Source organism: Colias philodice, chromosome 9 (assembly GCF_061535455.1).
Source record: "Colias philodice isolate Cphi_HAF_F1 chromosome 9, ilColPhil1 Martin Lab GWU primary, whole genome shotgun sequence".
Lineage (NCBI taxonomy): Eukaryota > Metazoa > Arthropoda > Insecta > Lepidoptera > Pieridae > Colias > Colias philodice.
This window is the reverse complement of record NC_143094.1, coordinates 8650979-8673724: the sequence shown is the minus strand read 5'-3', so window position 1 is coordinate 8673724 and position 22746 is coordinate 8650979. Positions and strand designations below refer to the sequence as shown.

The window sequence follows — 22746 nt, the reverse complement described above, 5'->3', positions numbered from 1 at the left end:
TTATTATGAGTTTATTTTTACGAATACTTTCGTTAACATCGTATATATCGGAGATAGAGCCTACAGCGCTTTACCTGTTTACAAGTGATTTTATGAGTATTTTGTAGTTAATCAGCGTATGCTACCTATAATAAATTTCATTCAGCATAGTATACCGACGCGACGGCGGGACAGTGTGTAAATATATTCTCATAAAACAGATACATATTATAAAATTATGCAAACAGCAAAATGAATTGTAAATGTTTTACATTTTGAATGTAAGATTTAGATTGCAATAGGTAATCGTCTTCACATAGGTTATAACAAACAAAAAAAAAAAAGAAACGAAAAGAGTAGAATAAAAAATTGTTTAAGTTTGAACGACAATTGTGATTAATTTTATTGGATATATTTATCACTGAAATAGTGTAATATAGTAAATATTATATTATGCTAGAAAAGAAAAACATTACACTATTTCAGTACTATTTTCGAAGATTTTATATTTATTTGTTTACACACACAAATTGTCACAATAGGTACGTACCTTCACATAACATTTTTGTTAAAATTATACCAAATAACAATTAAAAATATGATGATAATCATATAGTATTTCTAGGAAATTTAAACATTAGGTTACATTAGCTTATTCAGCACTAATTAAAAAATTTGTTTACAATGAACACCTACTTCTTAATATACCTACGTCATGTTGTATCTAATATTATAATAAAATTGTTAAACATATTCTATCGTGAATAACAATAAGATTAAAATTTAAAACAGTAGAAAGTATTTGTTTTAAATGTTTCATTTTGTTCTAAGTAAATAATCTTTATACACTTTTTCATCTAATATTAAATAACACATTGAAATAATTATGATCTTAACTAATCACTATATTATGTATATCTTAAATAAACCAAACAATAAAAAGTAAATAATGTTATCATGTCATTCATAAGAGATATAAATAATTTTCTGTGGAGTACTTTGTGATGAGTTTCATTGGTGTAAGTAGGTAGTTAGGCGTACAATAATTGTCTGAATATTAAATTTGGTGTTTTTTTTTATTTTCATTTACCTAATTAAATGGGCATCGCATACGAACAAGCTCTCTCCGAAGTAGGCAACGAGGGAAAATTTCAAAAATGTTTCGATGTAAAATACAATGTGCTGGTGGTGTTTTTATGGAGTATGGCTTATATGAATATTATTTTAGCCCTAGCATTTACTCCATACACGTGCAAACTACCTGACAAAACTGATATCAACATAAGTGATTATACGTGGAAGCTTAAACATATCCCAGTGTAAGTATTTATCAATATTTATTCACACACTTATAAGCTATAACGTTTTTTTTTCAAAATTAAATTTCTATTTGTAACATTAAAATAAAATTTTAGGCATACCGATGCCAACGGTGATGTTAAATTTGAAAGCTGCACCATTTATAAACATCCAGATGTTAACAATGAAACAACGGGTAAGTGCTCCTTAATTAATTATGTCGTTAAAATATGATTTTTTTAATTATTATTTACGGAAATTCGAAAATACACTGCTGAATACCTATATTTTGATATTGATTACGCTTTATACCTACCCAAATAATTATTATCACGAGTCATGACCCAGTAGCTGTGACCGCAATATTATATTTCTGTTCGCATAGTATTTATAAGGACCCTTGTTAATTTCCTTCTATACTTACATAAATGTTATAAATAATATTCTTCGAAATTATTAACTGTTTTGGATTAATCCTCTTGGCAAAATTATATGTAGGTATATCATAGCTGTTAGCGGGGGGCGATCTGATCCCGAAATTACTCGACCAATCCGGATTTGAGCAATTTGAGAAAGACAATATACAAGAATTATAATAGATAGTTATCGACAGCATTAACGATCCTGTATCTGTATCTAATCTCGAGATATTGCTTTTAATATGTGCTATGAATAAATAGTTTCAAAACTCAAACTCAAACATTTATTTTTTCAATTTAGACTTCTTCTAGAAGCACTTTTGAAACTTCATTTCAGTTTCATAACTATATAATATACTAGCGGTCCGCCCCGGCTTCGCCCGTGGTACATATTATGAAAAATAGATGTTGGCCGATTCTCAGACTTACCCGATATGCACAGAAAATTTCATGAGAATCGGTCCACCCGTTTCGGAGGAGTATGCAGACTAACATTGTGACACGAGAATTTTATATATAAGACTAGCGGTCCGCCCCGGCTTCGCCCGTGGTACATATGAAAAATAGATGTTGGCCGATTCTCAGACTTACCCGATATGCACAGAAAATTTCATGAGAATCGGTCCACCCGTTTCGGAGGAGTATGCAGACTAACATTGTGACACGAGAATTTTATATATAAGATTATTGTATAGCAGATACCGATTATTGGAATAAGAAACTTCTAATATTGCTTGTTTTAATTTTTATTTATTTATGTCAACAGCAGATTGTAACAATTTTTTATTACCTATGAGCTTAGAGCAGTTGGTTTAATGCTCTAAGCCTATGAGGTATAATAAATCTTACATACCTAGCTACTCTTATATTTCTATCTAATTCAAAATTACAGAATGCGATTCATACACGTATGATCAAACTTGGTACGAAAGCACAATTGCTTCAGAAAAAAATTGGGTTTGCGATAAAGAGATAAATATTGCGAACCTGTTCGCTTTTAGTAAAATTGGCGAAGCATTTGGTTCAGTTGTATTCGGCTGGATTGGCGATGTGTAAGTATAGAACTTATTATTACATTACTTACATTTTATTACAAACTAGCTGCGCCCCGTGTTTTTACCAGTATAGCTCTGATCCTATTGAAAGAAGTATTGAACTTAACGTATAAATTATGTACCTATAGCCTTCCTCGATAATTAATGGATTAGGAGATAAACCGACCCAACGAAAAACTCTTTAGATTTATTATAATAAATCGAAACAGTAATTGGTTTGTTTGGTTGGTCGGACGCTCATATCTATCTATGAGTGAGTTTATATTATGTCTGGACGTGTGATACACTTAGCGGATTAGATGAAATTCTGAAAAAAACTTGATTGATCAAAGTGACTAAATTTCTCCGCGTCTTCTCGCGATTCTCTATGATTATTTCTTGTCTAGGTTATTACTTAGGTACTGGTAGGTCTGAGAATACGTAGAAAATCATTTTTAATTTTCATACCCCTTCAGTCAAGGGTTTTCTGAACAACGTTTGCCAGGTTTTGTTCGCTCATCTTGATATATTAAAATAATGTAGATTGTAGTTATTGTTATTATAATCATTAATCAGTATTTATTTCTGTTTTAGATTTGGTCGCCGTCCTACCTACATGATTTCTATGTTACTCATCGTTTTGGGTCGCCTTATATCACTAATGGCTGGATCATCATTCTTTATATTTGCAACTGGTTGCATTATTGCCTCTTCCCCTTCATGGTCCGTTCCTCAGTCAGTATCTGTCATATCTATGGAAATATCTTCTTCAACACGGAGAACTACCACAACATCAATGCGTTATACAGCATTTAGTATAGGACTTGCAACTGTGTCCTTATTCTATTGGTGGCTTAGAGATTGGAAATTATTTGTTATCATTACAACAGCTCCTTTAATTCCATGGATTATATTTTCTTGGTACGTAAATTGTTTTTAGTCAATGAAATGTTTACTTTAAGTTGTTTATGAGTCATTGTTATTATTAAACTATGTTATTGTAATGTTATAGGAAAATACCAGAATCCCCGCGATGGTTGTGTGTTACGGGAAAATCAAAACAATGCATCAAATGTTTGAAGAAGATAGCAAAAGATAATAACCGTGACTTGGATGTGGATACTGAGAAAGAGCTTATGGCAATAGAAATTGAAGATAGCAATAGTGGATTTGGCCCACTCGCATTATTTTCAGGAAAAAGATTAGCCCTTAACACAATTTTGCTACTTATATTATGGTGAGATTGGTAAAAAAACCCTCCGAATAATTTTTTAAAGCGAGTACCGATAGTGTACCTAGTCGAAAGTGACAGTAGTCTCAAAATAGTAGGTACATAACTAAATAATTTAAGTAGGTAAACATTGATAAAAAATATGCTTTATGACTTGTTCACGTAGGTACTTAGTAGGTATTAATGGTATTATTTATATCACGCACGTTCGTTCGAGACTCGGTAGGTGCCTGTATACCTAATGACGATTTTGCAGATAATTTTAATTTTCTTTTTCACATTTCAGGGTATTTATTTCCATAAGTTATTCTGTCCTAGTGTTAAGCGCGGGAGAAAAGTCTGGCTTAAATCCATTTATTCAGTTCTCTCTACAATCGATTGCCGAGATACCGGCGAATTTTTTGGGCGCATGGTTATGCGACCATCTCGGCAGACGACGGTCGGTTACTATGTCTTTCTTTGTGATAGCAACAATTTGGACATTGATTTCTCTTCGGGAACTAAGTATGTAGAATTTTATTTTCAAACAAAATAACTTTTGATAACTGTAATACTTATATAGGTAAAAAATAAATATAATTTTCAGCAAATATGCAGTGGATTCGAGCATGGTGGATACACAGTGTTTTAATTGGTATTGGACGATTAATTATATCGATATCCTTTTTTGCTATAAATTTACTAAATTTAGAAATATATCCTACCAGTTTGAGAAGTTCAGGATTGTCTTTGGGAAATGTTGTTTCTAGTGCAGCAGCTGCTATTGCGCCTTATATTTTGTACTTGGTAAGAGTTGCTTGGCTAATAAAATGTTCAAATGTTTGCAAGACAAACCAATTTTTATGTAAGTAGGTACAATATTCATACTAAAAATAAAAATTTCAGGGACGAAGAGTTGATTCAAGATTACCTGGAATAATATTAGCGAGTACCTGTTTCTTAAGTGTTTTCACGTCAATATTTTTACCAGAAACGATGAACACAAAGTTACCAGAAACAATAGAAGATGCAAATTTACTTGGTAGTAAAAAAAGCAAATATTCGAAGGTATCTGAATCAAAGCAACCAGCACCAGAGGATCTTACTTGATTATATTCCTTGTCTGAAAAATTGTATACTTAAGTACCTACCTTAGTTATGTCGAGGCATGACGAATTGATGTTTGTGATATCTTTCTTACTACTATTGTTACATTATTTTGATGTCTTATCGATCTTATCGACAGTCTCATAAATAGCGCATTATTCAGGTACTTATGCATGTTGTGCTTAAGGTTGTGCTGATCAGTTATGTTATTTGCGCTCAAGATAAATTATTACTGTTGTTGTTAATATGATGTTGAGATTTGAATTATAAGTTTATAACTTTAATTTTAGGTAAAGAACTGAATTGTACCTATATTGTACAACCATTTTCCTCGTTAGATTATTTTTATTGTATTGTTGCTAGAAGGTAATACATAATATTATGTAATACTACTCGACCAAGCCAACTAGACCCTTTTCAACTGTGACGTCACCCGCCCATGTCTCGGGTACAGATAGCAAAAAAAAAATATTAATAATATCACTGTTCGCTCTCCGCTATGAATAGTCTTATTTTTCCCCATTTCGAGGGCTGTCTATGAATAACAACACAGTAAAAACTTAAACAAATAACAACGAAAAACTTAACAGTCAACAACAAGCTTTAACGATTAATAATAAAAAGTACAGAAATAACTAGCGATGCGAAACGTACGAATGCGTCGATGCTGCGAACCGTACTAAGGCGAACGCGGTACCTGAGGCGGTAAGCGGGCGGGGAGGCCGCATTCCACCCGAGCGTCTAGTTGGCTTGGTCGAGTAGTACATGATAATACGAACAAGTTGAGTGAATGTGTGTTTTTTTTTATAGGTAGATTGTTTTTGCCAAAGAATATATGATATCTTAGTAGAAATTTTCAATATTTCCCCATGATGACTTCCTCATTAATTGCCGAAAAAATTTTATCATAATTAATGCACTAAACTGTTGCAACAGCAACGGATTCACTAACCTACTTATATAAAAAAATATGTCAAATAATAAGTACAATCTACCATATTTTAAATTTTTGTGTTTGTTGTTATAGCGGCAACGGAAATATATCATTTGTGAAAATTGCAGCTATTTAGCTATCACGGTTTCAGACAACGAAGTCTCAGGAATAGGGTCCGGTTTTACCGTTTCGGTACGGAACCCTGAACGGTCCGAGCGAAGGGTCTCCCAAAAAGGTCCCTGTCTAGTCTGTTCTGTCTCTTGTCCTGTCTCCCATGGTTTTGACAACTCTTTTGATATCGTCCTACCCTATTTTCCCGTGTATGGTTTCCCTACCTTTAACTTGACACTGGCAAATGGTTATCTTCTTGCCATAACGAAGAAAAAAAAAAAAAAAACTCTTTTGATAGATGAAGGCTCGGAGCAATTAGGTAACTGAAGGCTACGATAAAAATTGTATTATTTAGCTATGAATGAAAATAATAATTTACAGTATTTTTTTTACTTTATTTTTACATACATTAAATTAGGTAGCGTATCGTCAATATAATATGTACTCGACATTTACACGCTTGCTTTCAAGAAGTTAGAAAAATACAAGTTTGAATGAAATACGCACCGGTTTTTGCGCCTTGGTGCACACTGCACAGTCTAGTTAGTAATAAGCTTAGATCTTACTTAATGATCTAAGGTAATAAGGGTAATAAGTAATAACGTCTTTGTCTAAAATACAAAGAAATTTAAAAATACTAACATCCCCTTCGTAGACTATAGAGAAATTATTGTAGAAAAAAGAATAGCTCTCTGTAGCTGTGGGATAAAACGTAGTGAAAAATCCTCTTTGGCTGTGGGACGTGGATGGAATATAATAAGATAGCATTACTTACTCTGTGCCATTGACATTTTTTTTTACGAAAACTATGTCATAATGTCACTGTCAAAATATATTTAACTGTCAGTAGTGCGAATAAAAATCAATACGTTTTGAATATTTCTAGTGAAAAAAATGCCTATAAATGTAAGAAATATCAATTAATTACTAGAGTTTAACCTGATTAAACTCAACAAAGAATTGTATTCGTTAAATCTGGAATTTCTCCGTGATCAACCGACCGCAAGATAAGTTTCTAAAATGTCGGGCGACCACAAAACATTGATAAAGGGGAGCCCATCCCAATATGTTAAATTAAACGTGGGAGGAACTTTATTCTACACAACTATTGGAACATTAACTAAAAGTGATAATATGCTAAGGACGATGTTCAGCGGTAGAATGGAAGTCTTAACAGACTCTGAAGGTATATCTAATTTTACGTTACAGGATGTTTTTTTTACTGATAAAATATATTTGAGTTTGATTTTACATTTATTAAATTTAAGGATGGATATTGATTGATCGGTGTGGGAAACATTTTGGCACAATTCTGAATTATTTGAGAGATGGCACAGTTGCATTGCCAGACAGCTATCGTGAAATAATGGAGTTGCTTGCTGAAGCAAAGTACTTTCTAATTGAAGAATTAACTGATTCCTGCCAACAGGCATTGGCCAAAAAAGAAAGAGAGGCTGAACCTATCTGCAGAGTTCCCCTAATTACATCTCAAAAAGAAGAACAATTGCTTATAATGTCAACTTCAAAGGTAAACATGTTATTTTCTGTATTATGGTATGGATAACAAATCACAAAACACAGCATTATTTACTCTGTGCCATTGATTAAATAATAGTCATAATTGAAGCATTTCAGCAGAAAAATTACAATATAGATTTGATGATAACAATTAATTTATTATTTTATATTTCAGCCTGTTGTTAAGCTGCTCATAAATAGACACAACAACAAGTATTCATACACCAGCACTTCAGATGACAATCTATTGAAAAATATAGAGCTGTTTGATAAGTTGTCTCTCAGATTCAGTGGAAGAGTTCTGTTTATAAAAGATGTCATTGGCTCTAATGAAATATGTTGCTGGTCATTTTTTGGACACGGTAAAAAATGTGCAGAGGTCTGTTGCACTTCTATAGTCTATGCAACAGATAAAAAACACACAAAAGTGGAATTTCCTGAAGCTAGAATTTACGAAGAGACTCTTGGAATATTGTTATATGAGAGCAGAAATGGTCCAGATCAAGATTTGATACAAGCTACGTCATCTCGTGGCGCTGTTGGTGGCCTCTCTTGCACAAGTGACGAGGAAGAAGAACGCTCAGGACTCGCACGACTCAGGTCAAATAAGCAGAATAACCAATCTTAGCAGTTACAGAACGGTTTGGCTCGCCTGAGGAGCTCCAAAAGGACAAATGTCTGATACCTGGCAGGTTGCTTCCTGACATCATGGATACCATGCTTCGGTATCTAAATTTGGCCAATGTAGGCTTTTTCAAGTCTGTACTTCCTGTAGCACCTTGATGACTGCAGTGGAATGAGAAAATGAGCATTTATAGTTGAAAACTTTGGTGAAACTTCCATGAACTATTTTAGTATCCTTATATCCAATGTGAATAGTGTATATTGTAGTTGGTGTATAAGGTCTGAATGTTGATGTACATATCTAAAATAAATATGTTTTTGAAATCATACAATTGCAACTTTTCCTATGTGAACAGTATTTGATTAATCAAATTTGTATGTTTCTAATGACGATTGTAGCTGTTGTAGTGTGATCCTTTATGATAAATTATAAACTATAAGGCTATAAAAATATAACAGTATTCAATTGATGTTCCCAATATTGCGAAATTGTTAATGTGAGAAATAAATGTCTTTTCTAGCTTATTAAACATATACTTATCTAAAAATATTTAAATTTATGTGAAATATTATCTAGGTTATAAAAGGTTGCTTTGTTCTATCAAATAAATGGATGTGTACTTTGTAAACTATTTAATTGGATGTCTTTAAAACATCATACATGGCGTATGCCGTATAGTCAAATAAATTATATGTGAGAATTAATATATGTTTATAGGTGTATAAAATGTACTGAGAACTATAGATATTCCATGATAATTTCAGGATATCTTGTAAATACAAATGTACAAGTAATTTTTACTTATAAAGGCACAATTATCCCATAAATGTTATTATCACATATGAGGCTCAAGGAAATTGCCAAATTGATGTTTCGTAATAATATGCATTGATGTTTTTAATTTATAAAAGTGCTCAGGCACCAAGTTCTTAAGGATTGTCTAAGTATTTGTAACCAAGTGGGCATATAAATTACCAGACTTGTCATTCAAAATAATGATTAAAATAGGAAATATTGGATATTCATACTATATACCATCAGACTTGTACTGGAATATCACTTAATTTACTGCCATTTTGTGTTATTATATGTAAATGATTTCTTTATGAGAATTTGTAGTTCTTAATCAACCAGATCATGAATGTATAAGATTTCCGTTGGTTATATGTTTAATATGTGTAATTAATGAATAAATTGCTGGATCTTTGTACTATTATGATTATTCATAATACATACTAATTAATGTATATTTAATCAGTTTTGCTTGAATCTGTGGAAACCCTAATGTTTTACATTATCTTATGAAATATATGCTCACTTTTGATGTCACTTATTTTGTTATTTCCATGATTTTTTAACATTGATCTATCTATCTCCTTTACTGTTGTTGATGTGAAAAATAGAACATTTATTCCAGATAGAGAATGATAAGAAAGCAATCCAACCAAGAAGTCTTGCAATGTAAATGCTGCTCATATGTTTGACTCGCACCACACATAATTCACTTGCATCTAAGAACATACAATGAAAGTTCAGTGCAAAAAGTAAAAGTAATTCTTTATTTTTAACATTTTTAGTTACTCCAAATGAGGCATATTAAGTACAATGTTGATTTTCATAAAATGTTACAGTAAATAAAACAATTTTTAGGTAGGTATAATTATATTATTCATGTCACATTCACAGCTAAATTCTTTTTATAACATTCTAGGCTACACAGTGGTACGCCTGTTTTAGAACAATTATATTTTTTATTATTGCTGCATCCCTCCACACCGCACTTAATGGGAATTGAAGCTTCAATTGGTGGTTGGGTTTGTATAGGATATGGAACACCCTGAGGAAGTGACAATGAAATCTCATTAACACTATTTTTATAAACAATCATTGGTTCCAGTTTTCGTACTGGTTTCCCCCTTTGAGCATTCTTCAGATTTTTAGATTCTTGTTTCTTTAGTAGTCTGTCCATTGTTTTCTTTTTGTCTTTTTCTCGCTTTTCATCAGCTAACTGTTTCCTTTTTTGTGATTTTAAGGCAGCTTTTTGGAGTGCTTCCGCTGTCATGACTTTCTCTTTGTACCCAGATGGCAGGGCTAGTAAGACTTCACCACCTGGACTTGTTTCCTTATCATTGCCTCGTTCATACATTGCTCTCTGCCTGGCAGTCATCATCTTGGGATCTTTTGGTTTTATTTTCTTCAATTCTTCATCTACCTAAAAATAATAAAACAGTCAATGAATTATGAATTTTCTATGACAAGAAATCTGCCTTCATGGTCAAAATTTTAATTTATTGCATTTTTTAGCATACTAAGAAACAATAAATCAGTCTAAACAATTACAAAATTAATAATGTCTCCTATTTATAAATAAATAGCTGCGCTCTGCGGTTTCATCCGCGTGGCTCCGCTTCTGTTGGTCCTAGCATGATGATATATAGCCTACAGCCTTCCTCGATAAATGGGCTATCTAACACTGAAAGAATTTTTCAAATCAAACCAGTAGTTAGTGAGATTAGCGCGTTCAAACAAACAAACAAACTCTTCAGCTTTATAATATTAGTATAGATAGGTATATTCATAATAGTGTATTCATCACTTACTTCTTCCAATTTCCCTGATTTTATAGCATCTAACCATCTCTCTTCTTCACTTGATGTTCCACTATCACGGCCTTTTGCCTTCTTTTTCTTGGAAGTAACTTTAGGAGGAGTGCTTGATGATGACCCAGGTATTGATTTTCGACATTCAGATGACTTCATGGTTTGTGCTTTTAATAGCTCAGCTGCTGTTCCAGGTACATCCTTTCTGTTTTTCAATTTGAACGGCTTTTCCATGTCCTCGTAAGAAACATCGATTGAGGTATCACTATCATATTCATTGTCAGGTTTTCTTTTCTTCTTTTTGTGCTTGTGTCGCTTATGTTTCTTGAGGGGAGAAGCATCTAAAACAATCAATGAAAGTTAATTTATGACTTTATTTTAGAAAAGGGACTCATGGTATGTGCATGTATCTAGTAAACAATTTACCGATAACAATTTCGTCTTCAGTGGTGCTATGTTCACGCTGTCTGCGTACCATTTTATTTTAATATGGCCAATTAAATAACTATTGAAAATTCGAGGATAGGAATAAAAATCAAGACAGTAAAGTAATAAATTTTTTATTTATTAAAATAATTATTACCATTTATACGAATTGTGCTTATTTACACACATAATATTTTTTTATTCGCAATGACAATTGACACTTGACAGTCGACAGAAGACAGAACTGACACTGGCACTTGGCAGGTCAATCCATAGAGATTATGCTTTGTTGTTTGCTTAGAGTATATATTATTACAGTAGTATAGAGCGAGTGTATTGCACATGGAACTATATATACTACGTATGGAACCCACACTCCCTAAGAAAAAGTAAAGTCAAAAAATTTGACCTTGAATCTTATCGTTTCCCCTCCGTCTCTTTCTAGTTACGGTGAGTCATAATATATATAGTATGTCTATATTTCCGTGGGGTGAGTATAAATGTAAAAAATTCAGGATATTAAGGAAAAAAATAACGGATACATCAATTTTATTCGTATTAAAATTTTACTATAATACTAGATTTTGCCCGCGACTTCGTCCTCGTTGAAGTCATAAAACATAAAATCCCATTTATCCCGTGGGGATTTCGGAATAGCCTTTCTAAGTGCACCTTTAGGATACTCTAGATATACAGAGTGTGCCAAATTTCATGTCTTTAGGTCCAGTGATTTTAGGCTGTGCGTTGTCTGTCAGTCACTAAGTAACGGGAGAGTTTTATATTTATTGATTGATTGATGGTTGATGATTTACGGCGGAAATAAATTACGTAATTGCATTTATTATTCTAATATAGTTACTGTAGAATTTTTGCAAATAGATAAAAAATAGATGTTCAAGTATTTAACATTGGAAAATTGTAATGTTCCTTTCAGCGTTTTTTCATGTTTGCGTCTTCCGTCTTGCATCTTCAGAACACAGGACCGCTATAAATTATGACAACATTTTGCTGTATAATTTGGCGTTACGTCCAGTCATTTGAGGAATTAATGAAGTAAAATATCAATGTGTTTTTATAATATTTATTTATCATTACAATGCCAACTGCCTTTACAAATTTGCAAATTATAAGATAATAACAATAAAAAGTAACGAAATCGGTTCACTGAAAATATTTTTATCATTCCATACCCTTAAGTATTTAAATAGTTTTAAGAGTACTTGAAATATGAGATCGTGGTCTAGCGCTTCCCTATCATACAATAAAAAACAAAATATAATATATTCAGGGTGTAATCGTTAAGTGTGCACAGGTGATTATTCCGTAACTATTGCAGGTATCAAAAAACTTTAAACTGATATCGATATGATACTGATATGATACTTTACCTAATGAGTAAAATAACAATAATAACTTTTTTTAAATATAACAAGAAATATCTAAAAATGTAACTTTAAACCCTCCCATACATTTTATTTCCCGTAACGTATATATTACGTTCCCACTGCTGGGACATGGCCTCCTATGAGGTTACAGCCACATCCACCACACTGGCCAAGTGCGGGTTTAAAATGAATGTTGCATATCTTCACTTTTTCAAAACAGGATATTTTTAATTCTACTATATTTAGCCATGTATTACGTTCCGCTAGATTGGACGGAAACCTGTAAAGAGAAAAGAAGATTATTTGCAAAATATAAAAAAAAAATGTCATTTAGATACAGATAACACAAAATTTGTGCTGTTGTCTTGTGCTTCTATTTCAGTAGGTACCATATATGTATGTACTTTGAGTTTTTGATTTTACAATATATCATTATATAAAAGTAGTAAACAACGTTTTTATACCATTAACTTTCACGCCAATTGAACTAACTCAAGTGGAGAAAGACTTCTCCTCATATAAAATACCATACCGAAATATATGTACACAATTTTATAAAGTATGGACACCCTAGTCTAATATTTATTACAATCATGAAACATTTAATAATAAGCAAATAACGATGTTAAATGGAAAAAACCTAATCAAAATTAACATTATAATCACAACTTCGATCTATTATTCCAGATTTAACAACAATTAAAGTAGAAATATTACTAAACTACAATTTTACATGAAGCGTAGTTTATGCATGGTTTTTTGTACTTACGAATGAAATATAATATCACATCCTGGATGCCATTCACTTTTGCAACCGCGCACAATATATTTACAACCATTTCTATTAATTTTGGCTCAGAATAATTCCAAAATACAAGAACAAACTCACGAAATGAACTTAAACATCCGCCATTTTGCAGTAAACATTATTTGACACCTAGAATTGGGGCTGCCGCGCAACGATTTTCATAACATAATTCAAAATATGGGAAAAAAATTATGAGCGTGTTCGATAAGCAGTCCATTTTAAAAGTTGTAAACCTTTGTTATTTCAATGGAAAAGCAAACCTGCATGAATCTCGTTTAAATTTCATTTTTTTAGCGGATTTTATTAATGATTTATGTCATATAGACTATTATTACTGACAGTCGATTTTTTAATGCACGTCAATAGGGCAAAAATTTACAATCACGCTGGCTACCCTATGGGGTAAACAGGGGTTACTTGCGGTCATTCTATCAGTTTTTTATTTATTCTTAGGAGTTTGGGTTCCAGTATGACTATAGTTCCATGGTATTGCACAAATTCCTCAGTGCGCATCGTAGGCAGATGAGCTATAGATAATATATAGATGTGTGTGTGACAAATAGGGATGGGTAGGTATCAATTGCGTGCCGAGCTATCGATAAGTTATGTAAATAAATATGTATTTTTTGTAAATTTTATGTTCAATAGGTTATTTAAGGAGAAATGTATGAATAAAGTATAAATATGTCATTTTAAATTTGTTTGCCAAGAGAATAAAGTGTTCCATAGACAAAAAAGAAGAAGAATAAAGTGTTTATTCCATTTGAATATTTCTTGTATTAATTTTAAGTACTTAAAAAAAATATGTTTATGAATATCAGAAAAACGAGTTCGATATTAAAGTTAATAAAATAAAAATTCGGGTTTGGTGCTATTTCTTTAATAATAAATGAAACAATAATAATAATGTTTTAAAAATGTTAAATACAAATAAGAAATAATTAGTAATTTAAATTGATAATATAATAAATCATATAAATAATTTTTTTATTTAATTTTATCCATTCTACTATAAAATGTTCAAAATCAATTTAGCGGTTCAGAAAATATAATATCGTAACATTACATACTTTACATTTACACTATAATACATTCGCATTCATAATATTAGAAAGTCTATCATACAAAACATACCACAAATTTATTTATAATACATTTTTAAAAGAGTTTTAATTTTAAAGTTAAATAAATAATTTGTTAAAATATAGTTCTTCTAGTAAACTTTATATCGAGTACAGCGTTGGTCAGGTCACATCACTACGATAACATGGCGGCAGTGAGGCGCGCGAGCAAGCCTGCGCGTGTCCGCCTCACACCTCCCCTTCACCCCCGCGATGCTAGATTTATTTTCATAAAAATAAGTATAACAATCGACTTACTGATGAAATGTGATACTGGATTTCAATTTTGTGTATTTTCTAGTATCGTTTTTGCAAGATATAACTGCACATTTCACCATGTTTATTCCTAGATATGAATAAAAATCAAGAGCAACGCACTTCGTCAGCACTCAACCACGACTACGAGCGCGCGCGGCGGGAACGTCGTGTTGTTCCCACCTGTGCCTACTGTTCCCACTTGGTTGTTCGCACTCTATAGATACTATCTATACTCTAAGGTTGTTTGTATTGAACATTGCCATATACACTGCTAGGTCACAATGTCAAATAATTAAATAAAATAAAAATTGAAACATTATGTATCAAACTTGAAAAATTAAATTTAACAATGAAGTAACAAATAAAAGAAAATCCATACTAATATTATAAATGCGAAAGTAACTCTGTCTGTCTGTCTGTTACTCAATCACGCCTAAACTACTGAACCAATTTGCATGAAATTTGGTATGGAGATATTTTGATACCCGAGAAAGGACATAGGCTACCTTTTATTGCGAAATATGTGCCACGGGCGAAGCCGGGGCGGACCACTAGTAACCTATAAAGCAAATAAAATAACCTTCCAACCAGAATTTAACTATTCAACGGTTAAAATGATTCTCCAACCAATCATTGTTGTAAGATGTAAGATGAGAGTTATAAGATAGTTATCATTTTACTTAAAAATACGTTTTAGGGCCTACTACGATCTTCCTTTTATTGACAAATATGTCGCCATGTCCAGTACAAGAGAATTCGAGTTAAGAAATTTACAAAATTAGGTATACCTAAAATTTTATTAATTATTATTAGTGTTGATTAATGTCCTCTCCGTAAATTTGTATTGTGTATTGTAAATAAAATAAATTTAGGTGTAAAAATATATAGTAAAATTTTCACACAAACTGCCAGTTGCATCAATAAAAAAATGCATTTACCCTTTTACCTATATAGGTAAATATTTTGTTGAATATTTATCTAGGTACATAATATTGTAATTTAAAAACATGCTATTTTCCACATGATCTTTACTCGTTACAGCCAGCAATATAACAAAAGATTACGAAAACACGCTCGTATTTTTGAAGTGGTAGGCAGAGGGCACAGTACAATTGTTAGATTTCTCAAGATACGATTCCTAGGAATAACATAATGAATTCTAGGATTACCTACTGGGAAATTATTTGGGCTACAGCCTACAGGCTTTAACCGCTGCTCAAATCTCGGAATTGCTCAAAGAGCCAGTTTACAAAGGCGTTAGATTTATCCGTAGACAACAAATACATTCTACAAGCATTCTACATTATATAATGCGGTGAACTCTAAAATAAATTTCATTTCTATATAAAAAACTTTTGATTGAAAGTGTATGTACACAAGTGTGTGTGGGCGGAGGATTTGAAGAAGGTTACTGAAGAGTGTGCTTCATACAAGTTCAAGTTTTATTGATTACTGTACATCCTCTTTTTGTTTTAATATTAGGCACTTTTATTACATAATGAAATATTATATTATATATTAAAATGATAGTAACGTTAAGATACTACGGCTATATTTTACTTGGGCGTTATTTATTAAGTAAATGCATCGGACTAGCTTAGCGGACTAGTATTATACCTAATCGTTTACGCTAATTACATATTATAACAAGGAAATTAAAAATATACTTCTTAAATGTATTATTAAAACACATCTTTATTGAGATTTGAGATAATAAGTCCAGATACAGTTATAATATGAATCCGTACCTATTACATAGGCAGTAGGCTCCCTGTTGTAATAAGCCTTTTACGGCAATCTCATACATTCGTAGTCTATTCTATTGAACGCTACGCCACAGATTAGAGAATAGTTACTTCGTGCTACGCTAACAGAAAACTATCTACAGCTTACGTCAATCTCATACATTCGTAGTCTATTCTATTGAACGCTACGCTAACAGAAAACCACTTGACTAGGGGGGCTGCCGGCTGAACTAGTAACAGTAAATCACTGTTTCAGAACAGAACATGTTCTTTTATTAGAAAATGAATAAAAGTTTAATATGCTTAATTTCCATAACTTGTTCACAATAAAAAGGAAAAATGTATCGGGTACGTATAACATAAGGTTCGAAAACATTGAGTGGAGTTACATTTTAATAACCAATTAACTAGGTAATGTTGTCCGATCGCGTATGAAGGCGCACTGCGCACTTATTAAATTTAAATTCAGCACCATCCCACCTATATTGCCTTTATAACTCGCTGATATTGGCCGACGGCAACCTTTTTATAGCAATTGCTAGCTTATGAAATTCCCTTGAAATGCTCGTTTTAAATAAAGATTGGTTTCACTCTGTAGTTGTGCAATTATTTACTTAGTTCTTAGTAATTTGGATATTTGTACAGCTACTTTGATTGCGGTACTGGGTTTTAATATTATGTAAATAATTTTCAGCTGTAGGTAGGTACCTATCTCCACATTCAGTTCATTCAAATTTTGATAATTTAATTTATATGATTCATAATTATCTATTATTAATGACATGAGTACTATATTCTAATTGCACGAATCATAATTGTTTTTCACATGTTCTTTAATTAATATTAATATATTTTACATTAATTATTACCCACTTACCTACCTAACTTTTGTTCATTCATAAATGATATTTTATAATCAAAGCTTTTCCGGCATTTGGTTTGTTTTTGTTAATAGTTTCCTTGCGTATAATAAACAGTACCTAAATACATGTTAATTTATTTATTGCTTTCATAGGATCAATCTTTGTTATTCAGCGGACCGCTGGGCGGGCCGTGGGCGTGTGAAGGGCCCATATTATGTGTGAACAATCCCCAAATATATACCTAATGGATTATAAAGGTCACGATCACTGGATTTAAAAACCTTAAAATTATGAGAGAAAAATAATTTACTTCTGGAATTGTTTGTAACAAACACAATCTACATAATCAAAAGAAACAAAGAAATCAAATTAGGTATCTTGTGATTATTTTATTGTTCGTTTAACATCTATTTTAATGAAGCTCCCAGAACGACAATTATATTTACCCTGAATTAACCTGAAAATGAAATGGATAGCACATCTTATTCAATTTATTACGGAAAGATAGTGGTACTACTTCGTAAACGTACGGACACAAATACCTACGTTTAAAAATGTGTAATCCGGAGAAGTAGCAATAAATAGAATGTTAACTTTCCCGTGATAAATTCTATACTTCACTATAAAGTTGCATTTGGCTTCGTGGTTAAGACTTTGTGCAAGTTTTAAATGAATTTTCAATGCGCAGTGAGTAAAATTTTTGCTTAAAAATGCTTTCAAAACTTGCACAAATGCTTCGCTGATTAAAGTTTTGAATACGTTTTACAAATATTTGGTGTTTTATTTTCTACCCTTTTGTGCTATGTTTTAAGATTTACTCTTTTAATATTTATGGCTCGGTCGGTTCTATTCGGGCTACCTAATGTATGGCATGAATATCTTATCGTTCGGAAAATGATTACGTGTTTAGCCTTTAGCCATGATGGTAGTAAATGTATCAGATTCCTTTTCCACATTTCATGAAGCATTAGCCTAGTTACAGTGGCATATAGTTAAAATAAAATCACACACTAAAATACTCATTTTCATATTAGACCAATAAAAAAATCATACTATATAATATTATATCGAAGTCAACGTGCCTTTATTTTGTAAAAGACATAACGTCACTAACAATTTTGTGCAAATACAAGACCGAAGAAACCAGAAGAAAACACAAACGAGTAAAAAGTGTATGGAATTGAAAACTGTACCTGACAGCTGTGCGCTTGAAAACAATTAGAATGGAATTATTCAGTGCATTCATACTATCTGTTTCAGCTGCATTGCACGTCGCGGCCAGAAATGACCTACCTTTTTGTTCCTGAGAGAAGCCAGTACTCATTAAATTAATGCGGTCAAACGACGCGTCGTTTGTAGTTTTGATCTATGCATGGTATTCAATTTTCGTGTTAAATTCGTAGATAATTAAGAGGATTTTTAATTTTGAATTCTGAAATATGTTAATTATTTACGTAATGAAGTAATTAGAATGTACCTACATCAAGAAATTTAATATTATGGTGATTATTAATATAAGTATCAAAATAAGTTTTCTTCACACCTGTTCATTATTTACTATAATATATAACGCTTAGTCACTAAAATAGGAAATTCAACAGATAAAGTACCAGTCAGATTTATATAAAGGTCAAAGATTGTCAATACATAACAACTTACGTAAGCGGATCGACTTTGCAATGCAGCTTTTCGCTAAGATCTTGAAGCAAAAGTAGGTATGGACTGTCGTCTTATCTTTGTATATCTTTTATACTTGACTTCTATTTACTTGTATTCCTAAGCATATTTATTTCAGATTTACGTGTATTACTTCGATAAAATAACACGCAAAGTTGTAGTGACTGCTAATTATTACTCCTCAATATTTATATAACAGCAAACGCCAATTTGTCCCGGTTCTGAGTTCTGACAAAGTCCACAACACGAGGGGCAACTAACAATTCCAACATAGCAACTAGCAATAGCGGTGAACGTGCTTAGAATGACGTATTTCGTCCATTTACACAGCTCTCCTATCTAGATTGCTGTCGTGTCAGCTATCCTTAATGAAATTAGCCGAGTAACTTTTTATTTAACAAATCAATTGATTATTGCTAACAGCCTCACGTACGAGGTACGTTTATGTCGTAAATACAAGGTACTTATAAAAAATTCCCTTTGTCTAGCAGGCCGCTACATAACTTTTACTACACCATCCCTGTTCGTGCGTAACGTGGACCTACATAGGGACCTAGAACTCCCCACCATAGCCCAATGGATGAAGCAAGCGTCTAAGCGCTACTTCGACAAGGCTAAAAACCACCCCAACCCATTGGTGACAAAGGCCATCGCATACGTCGCGAATCCCGATCCCACTCGTCGTCGCAGGCGGCCGAGACACGTCTTGGACGACTCCGACGACGACATTACCAAAGCCAACGCACGGCTAGACGCGGCGATTGAAGCCCAACGTCGAACCAACCGCGACACCGCACACACCACAGCAGAAAGCGTACACCGTCTTCGCCGGCGAAGACGAGGTCCCTTGTTCCGCGTTCCCGCGCCCACCCGGGTGAGCGCCCGTCCGATTAGGGCCCTTCTGGCCTCCTCCACTCAAGCGACAGCTCAAGCCGAGGTTCGTGGTCCCCGTCAAGGGGGGACGCCCTTGTGCATGTCGCTACCAGGGTGAACCTTCAGTTCACCCCCGCGTCCGCGTTAAAATGTAGAAGCCCTTCTGGCTAACATTGAGAGACACCACACAAAAAAAAAAAAAAAAAACATCCCTGTCAGATTGGAAACTTTTAGTTTATAGTCTGCAGGAATACGAAAGCAGATTTCAGTTTAATTATCAAGCCTAATTACTGAATTATATTTGAGTTATTCAAAACATGTGTTTTAATTTCCCATGTAACTCAAAACAGATAACCGCGGAAAGCACATCAAGGCGAGTGAAACTTTTTACGCTCGTTTCCGGACCTCAGAGAGGGAGATAAATGAAGCACTTGGTTGCAGACAAAGCATTATACGAGTTTTCTCGCTCGCATGAATTATTTGGGATATAAATCTTTTTGCAAGTCATTTCCATTACTGTCTTGTTTAAACAACTTAATTAAGCGGTTTGTTTTATCTTGCGCTTTAATTATGGCGTACCTATCTTGATGGCCTCGCCTTTATTTGAGTAAACATTTATTGTTTTGATAAAAGCTTAAAATATTGGGTGTCCACGTTTAAGAGGTTTTAGGTAATATAACTTTTATACGAGGTACAGCTATCATCGTAAACCTAGCGAGCCGAATGTAAGTAAACGCGAGGTACATAGTAAGTTCGTAAAACGTTTATGTTAACCATTACGTCAATAGACAGTGTGGGTATAAAACTCGCTCTGGTGGCGCTTACGGTACACCGGGGGCTTATTGGGATGAATCAAGATAAGTGCTACGCGCCAGTTGATGGAGACCAACGAAAAGGTAATTAGTTAAGCATAAATGCAGGGAGGATTTGACGATTTCATAGTTCAAATTCAATACTGGTAAGGTTAAATGTGTATGTTTGTATAAATGCTTTGGTAAAAGTTTCGCTAACTTCATTTATGAAAAACTAATAAAATAATCAAGAGATAATAAAATTACATGTTGTATTGGCATCTATTGAATACGATGTGTATTTTAGACGATGGTACAAACCTCTATGCTCTGCGTTCATCAAGTCATCGTAATAATTCTTTCATAGTTATAGATTTATATTTTACAGCCACAGTTGCAGTTAGTTTAACCTACATTTCGCTTATAACCCAGTGAGCTAACTATATGTGTAGTGTCCCTTGGGATTATACGAATGAGTTTGAAGTTGGCTGTAAATAAAAGTTACATTACATGATGATAATTAATAATTATAGAGGCATAATTAGTAATTACTAGTTAGTCGACATGTAACTTGCCCTTTACTCGTATTTTTGCGTTTACATGTATCATATAAATCACAGCTATAAATGAACTTATTTCTTTCAGAATTTTCTTTTGAATCACAACTCGGTTCCTGTTCTCGTTTCCTTGTAATTTCGTAGAGAAACATATATAACTACAATCTTACGGGCCATTAGGTATTCTATCCTTGAAGCGGGCCTATTTTTTAAAGATATATCGTCACACTTAGCTGAGTGAAGCGGTGACCCAGGGGTCGAACGAATTCGGTCGACGCGTTAGCTTTTCAAAATGCTGTCAGGGTTTCGGTACATTTCCTTAGGGCAGTTATGGCAAATTTATTGCTAGATAAAATATATTTGTTGTTGTTCCTTGTAAATATTTATATGGTTTGGTGGGATGAAGAAACATCATATTGATTAGAAATATTTAGAAAATATACTGCGAAATAATAAATTGAAACTTTTATTGAATTGATGTTATATTAATAATGTTTTTTTAACACAATACATCCATTTTAACTATAAATTGCGTATAAATGAAAACATGAGATCTATTATATTATTTCTTCGATAACCACGGTAACTAAGCCATTGAGCAAATATTTGAAATGCAGTTGTTTGATTTATGCAAATAGTTTCTTCGGTGGTACTTATCGATACTTTACCAAAGTTTGTGTTTGCGATGAAATGCAAAGAGAAAGTTTCAATATAGACCTATTAATATGAAAATACGTATATCGCAAGGGTGTTTGATTATTAAATTGAAATATGGGAAATTTAATTTTGTTTGTAGAGGCTCGTAGCGCGAAAAGGGAAAAAGTTAAAGTAGGTATGGGAACGCATTAATAAAACAAAGTTATTTAATTGATTATTTATTTGTAATATCATCCAAAAACTATATCTGAATTCCTTCTTTTAATCTGGAATTATCACCGATGTAAATAGCTTTCTGTTGGCAAATGAAAGCTTTTTGGAATCGATAAAATAGTTTTGTTAATATAATATTATGGTTACAAATATTCCAAAATCTTGTATTATTGCGATTAAAAATCTAGATTATAAATAAGTAAGAGATGACATTTTATTATCTAACCATTTTTTTAATAAGTAGGTAGGAATACTAATACTAATATTTTTAATAAGTAGGAAAACATTAAGGTAAGTAAACCAACTCAAAGAATGTTATCAGATGCAATAATTATAATTAAGCAATGTTATGAAAGGTCTATTCTTTACACGCTTATTCACATTCTGCTTGAGGAAAACAATTGGTTTCGGATAATTACTTCCCGGTTTCATAATTATGAACACGAGTGTAGCGGGAAGAGTTTCATTAATATATTTTTGTATGTTATAGCTTATTTTGGATATTCATTTTAATTTTACGCTTAAGTCTTATTTGT

General features: G+C 32.6%; 3 protein-coding genes and 1 long non-coding RNA gene across 6 annotated transcripts; 2 read left to right on the top strand and 2 right to left on the bottom strand.

Annotated features, from left to right (window-relative positions):
* The first annotated feature begins 206 nt into the window (after nt 1-206).
* On the top strand, nt 207-5432 carry LOC149485993 (organic cation transporter protein). 2 transcript variants are annotated; one of them, XM_089699290.1, is made up of 9 exons: nt 207-260; nt 1100-1298; nt 1395-1474; nt 2590-2749; nt 3326-3652; nt 3744-3968; nt 4249-4466; nt 4549-4748; nt 4848-5432. In XM_089699290.1, the coding sequence occupies exons 2-9, from the start codon at nt 1183-1185 to the stop codon at nt 5049-5051; spliced, it is 1530 nt and encodes a 509-aa protein (XP_089555416.1). In that variant the 5' UTR covers nt 207-260; nt 1100-1182; the 3' UTR covers nt 5052-5432. The 2 variants fall into 2 exon arrangements, with proteins under 2 accessions (XP_089555416.1, XP_089555415.1); XM_089699289.1 differs by lacking the exon at nt 207-260 and having other exon boundaries at nt 990-1298.
* Nucleotides 5433-6469: 1037 nt separating this feature from the next.
* Nucleotides 6470-9569, top strand: LOC149485992 (BTB/POZ domain-containing adapter for CUL3-mediated RhoA degradation protein 3). Its single transcript, XM_089699288.1, has 3 exons — nt 6470-7279; nt 7362-7621; nt 7787-9569. Exons 1-3 carry the CDS (start codon nt 7114-7116, stop codon nt 8237-8239), a joined length of 879 nt encoding a protein of 292 aa, XP_089555414.1. The 5' UTR covers nt 6470-7113; the 3' UTR covers nt 8240-9569.
* A 316-nt stretch (nt 9570-9885) lies between these two features.
* On the bottom strand, nt 9886-11514 carry LOC149485991 (INO80 complex subunit B). 2 transcript variants are annotated; one of them, XM_089699287.1, is made up of 3 exons: nt 11420-11514; nt 10837-11177; nt 9886-10448 (listed from the first exon to the last, which is right to left on the bottom strand). In XM_089699287.1, the coding sequence occupies exons 2-3, from the start codon at nt 11068-11070 to the stop codon at nt 9906-9908; spliced, it is 777 nt and encodes a 258-aa protein (XP_089555413.1). In that variant the 5' UTR covers nt 11071-11177; nt 11420-11514; the 3' UTR covers nt 9886-9905. The 2 variants fall into 2 exon arrangements, with proteins under 2 accessions (XP_089555413.1, XP_089555412.1); XM_089699286.1 differs by having other exon boundaries at nt 11263-11486.
* Nucleotides 11515-12329: 815 nt separating this feature from the next.
* Nucleotides 12330-13551, bottom strand: LOC149485990 (uncharacterized). Its single transcript, XR_016316083.1, has 2 exons — nt 13417-13551; nt 12330-12927 (listed from the first exon to the last, which is right to left on the bottom strand). It is a non-coding gene; the product is annotated as an uncharacterized LOC149485990 (long non-coding RNA).
* Between the last annotated feature and the right edge of the window lie 9195 nt (nt 13552-22746).

Coding starts and splice junctions, on each gene's coding strand:
- LOC149485992 (XM_089699288.1), top strand. CDS start 7,114: ATGTCGGGCGACCACAAAACATTGATAAAGGGGAGCCCATCCCAATAT. Junction 7,280..7,361: donor AGTCTTAACAGACTCTGAAG/GTATATCTAATT, acceptor ATTAAATTTAAG/GATGGATATTGATTGATCGG. Junction 7,622..7,786: donor TTATAATGTCAACTTCAAAG/GTAAACATGTTA, acceptor TTTATATTTCAG/CCTGTTGTTAAGCTGCTCAT.
- LOC149485991 (XM_089699286.1), bottom strand. CDS start 11,314: ATGGTACGCAGACAGCGTGAACATAGCACCACTGAAGACGAAATTGTT. Junction 11,178..11,262: donor TGAAGACGAAATTGTTATCG/GTAAATTGTTTA, acceptor TGATTGTTTTAG/ATGCTTCTCCCCTCAAGAAA. Junction 10,449..10,836: donor AATCAGGGAAATTGGAAGAA/GTAAGTGATGAA, acceptor TATTATTTTTAG/GTAGATGAAGAATTGAAGAA.
- LOC149485993 (XM_089699289.1), top strand. CDS start 1,078: ATGGGCATCGCATACGAACAAGCTCTCTCCGAAGTAGGCAACGAGGGA. Junction 2,750..3,325: donor TTCGGCTGGATTGGCGATGT/GTAAGTATAGAA, acceptor TTTCTGTTTTAG/ATTTGGTCGCCGTCCTACCT. Junction 4,467..4,548: donor GATTTCTCTTCGGGAACTAA/GTATGTAGAATT, acceptor TATAATTTTCAG/CAAATATGCAGTGGATTCGA.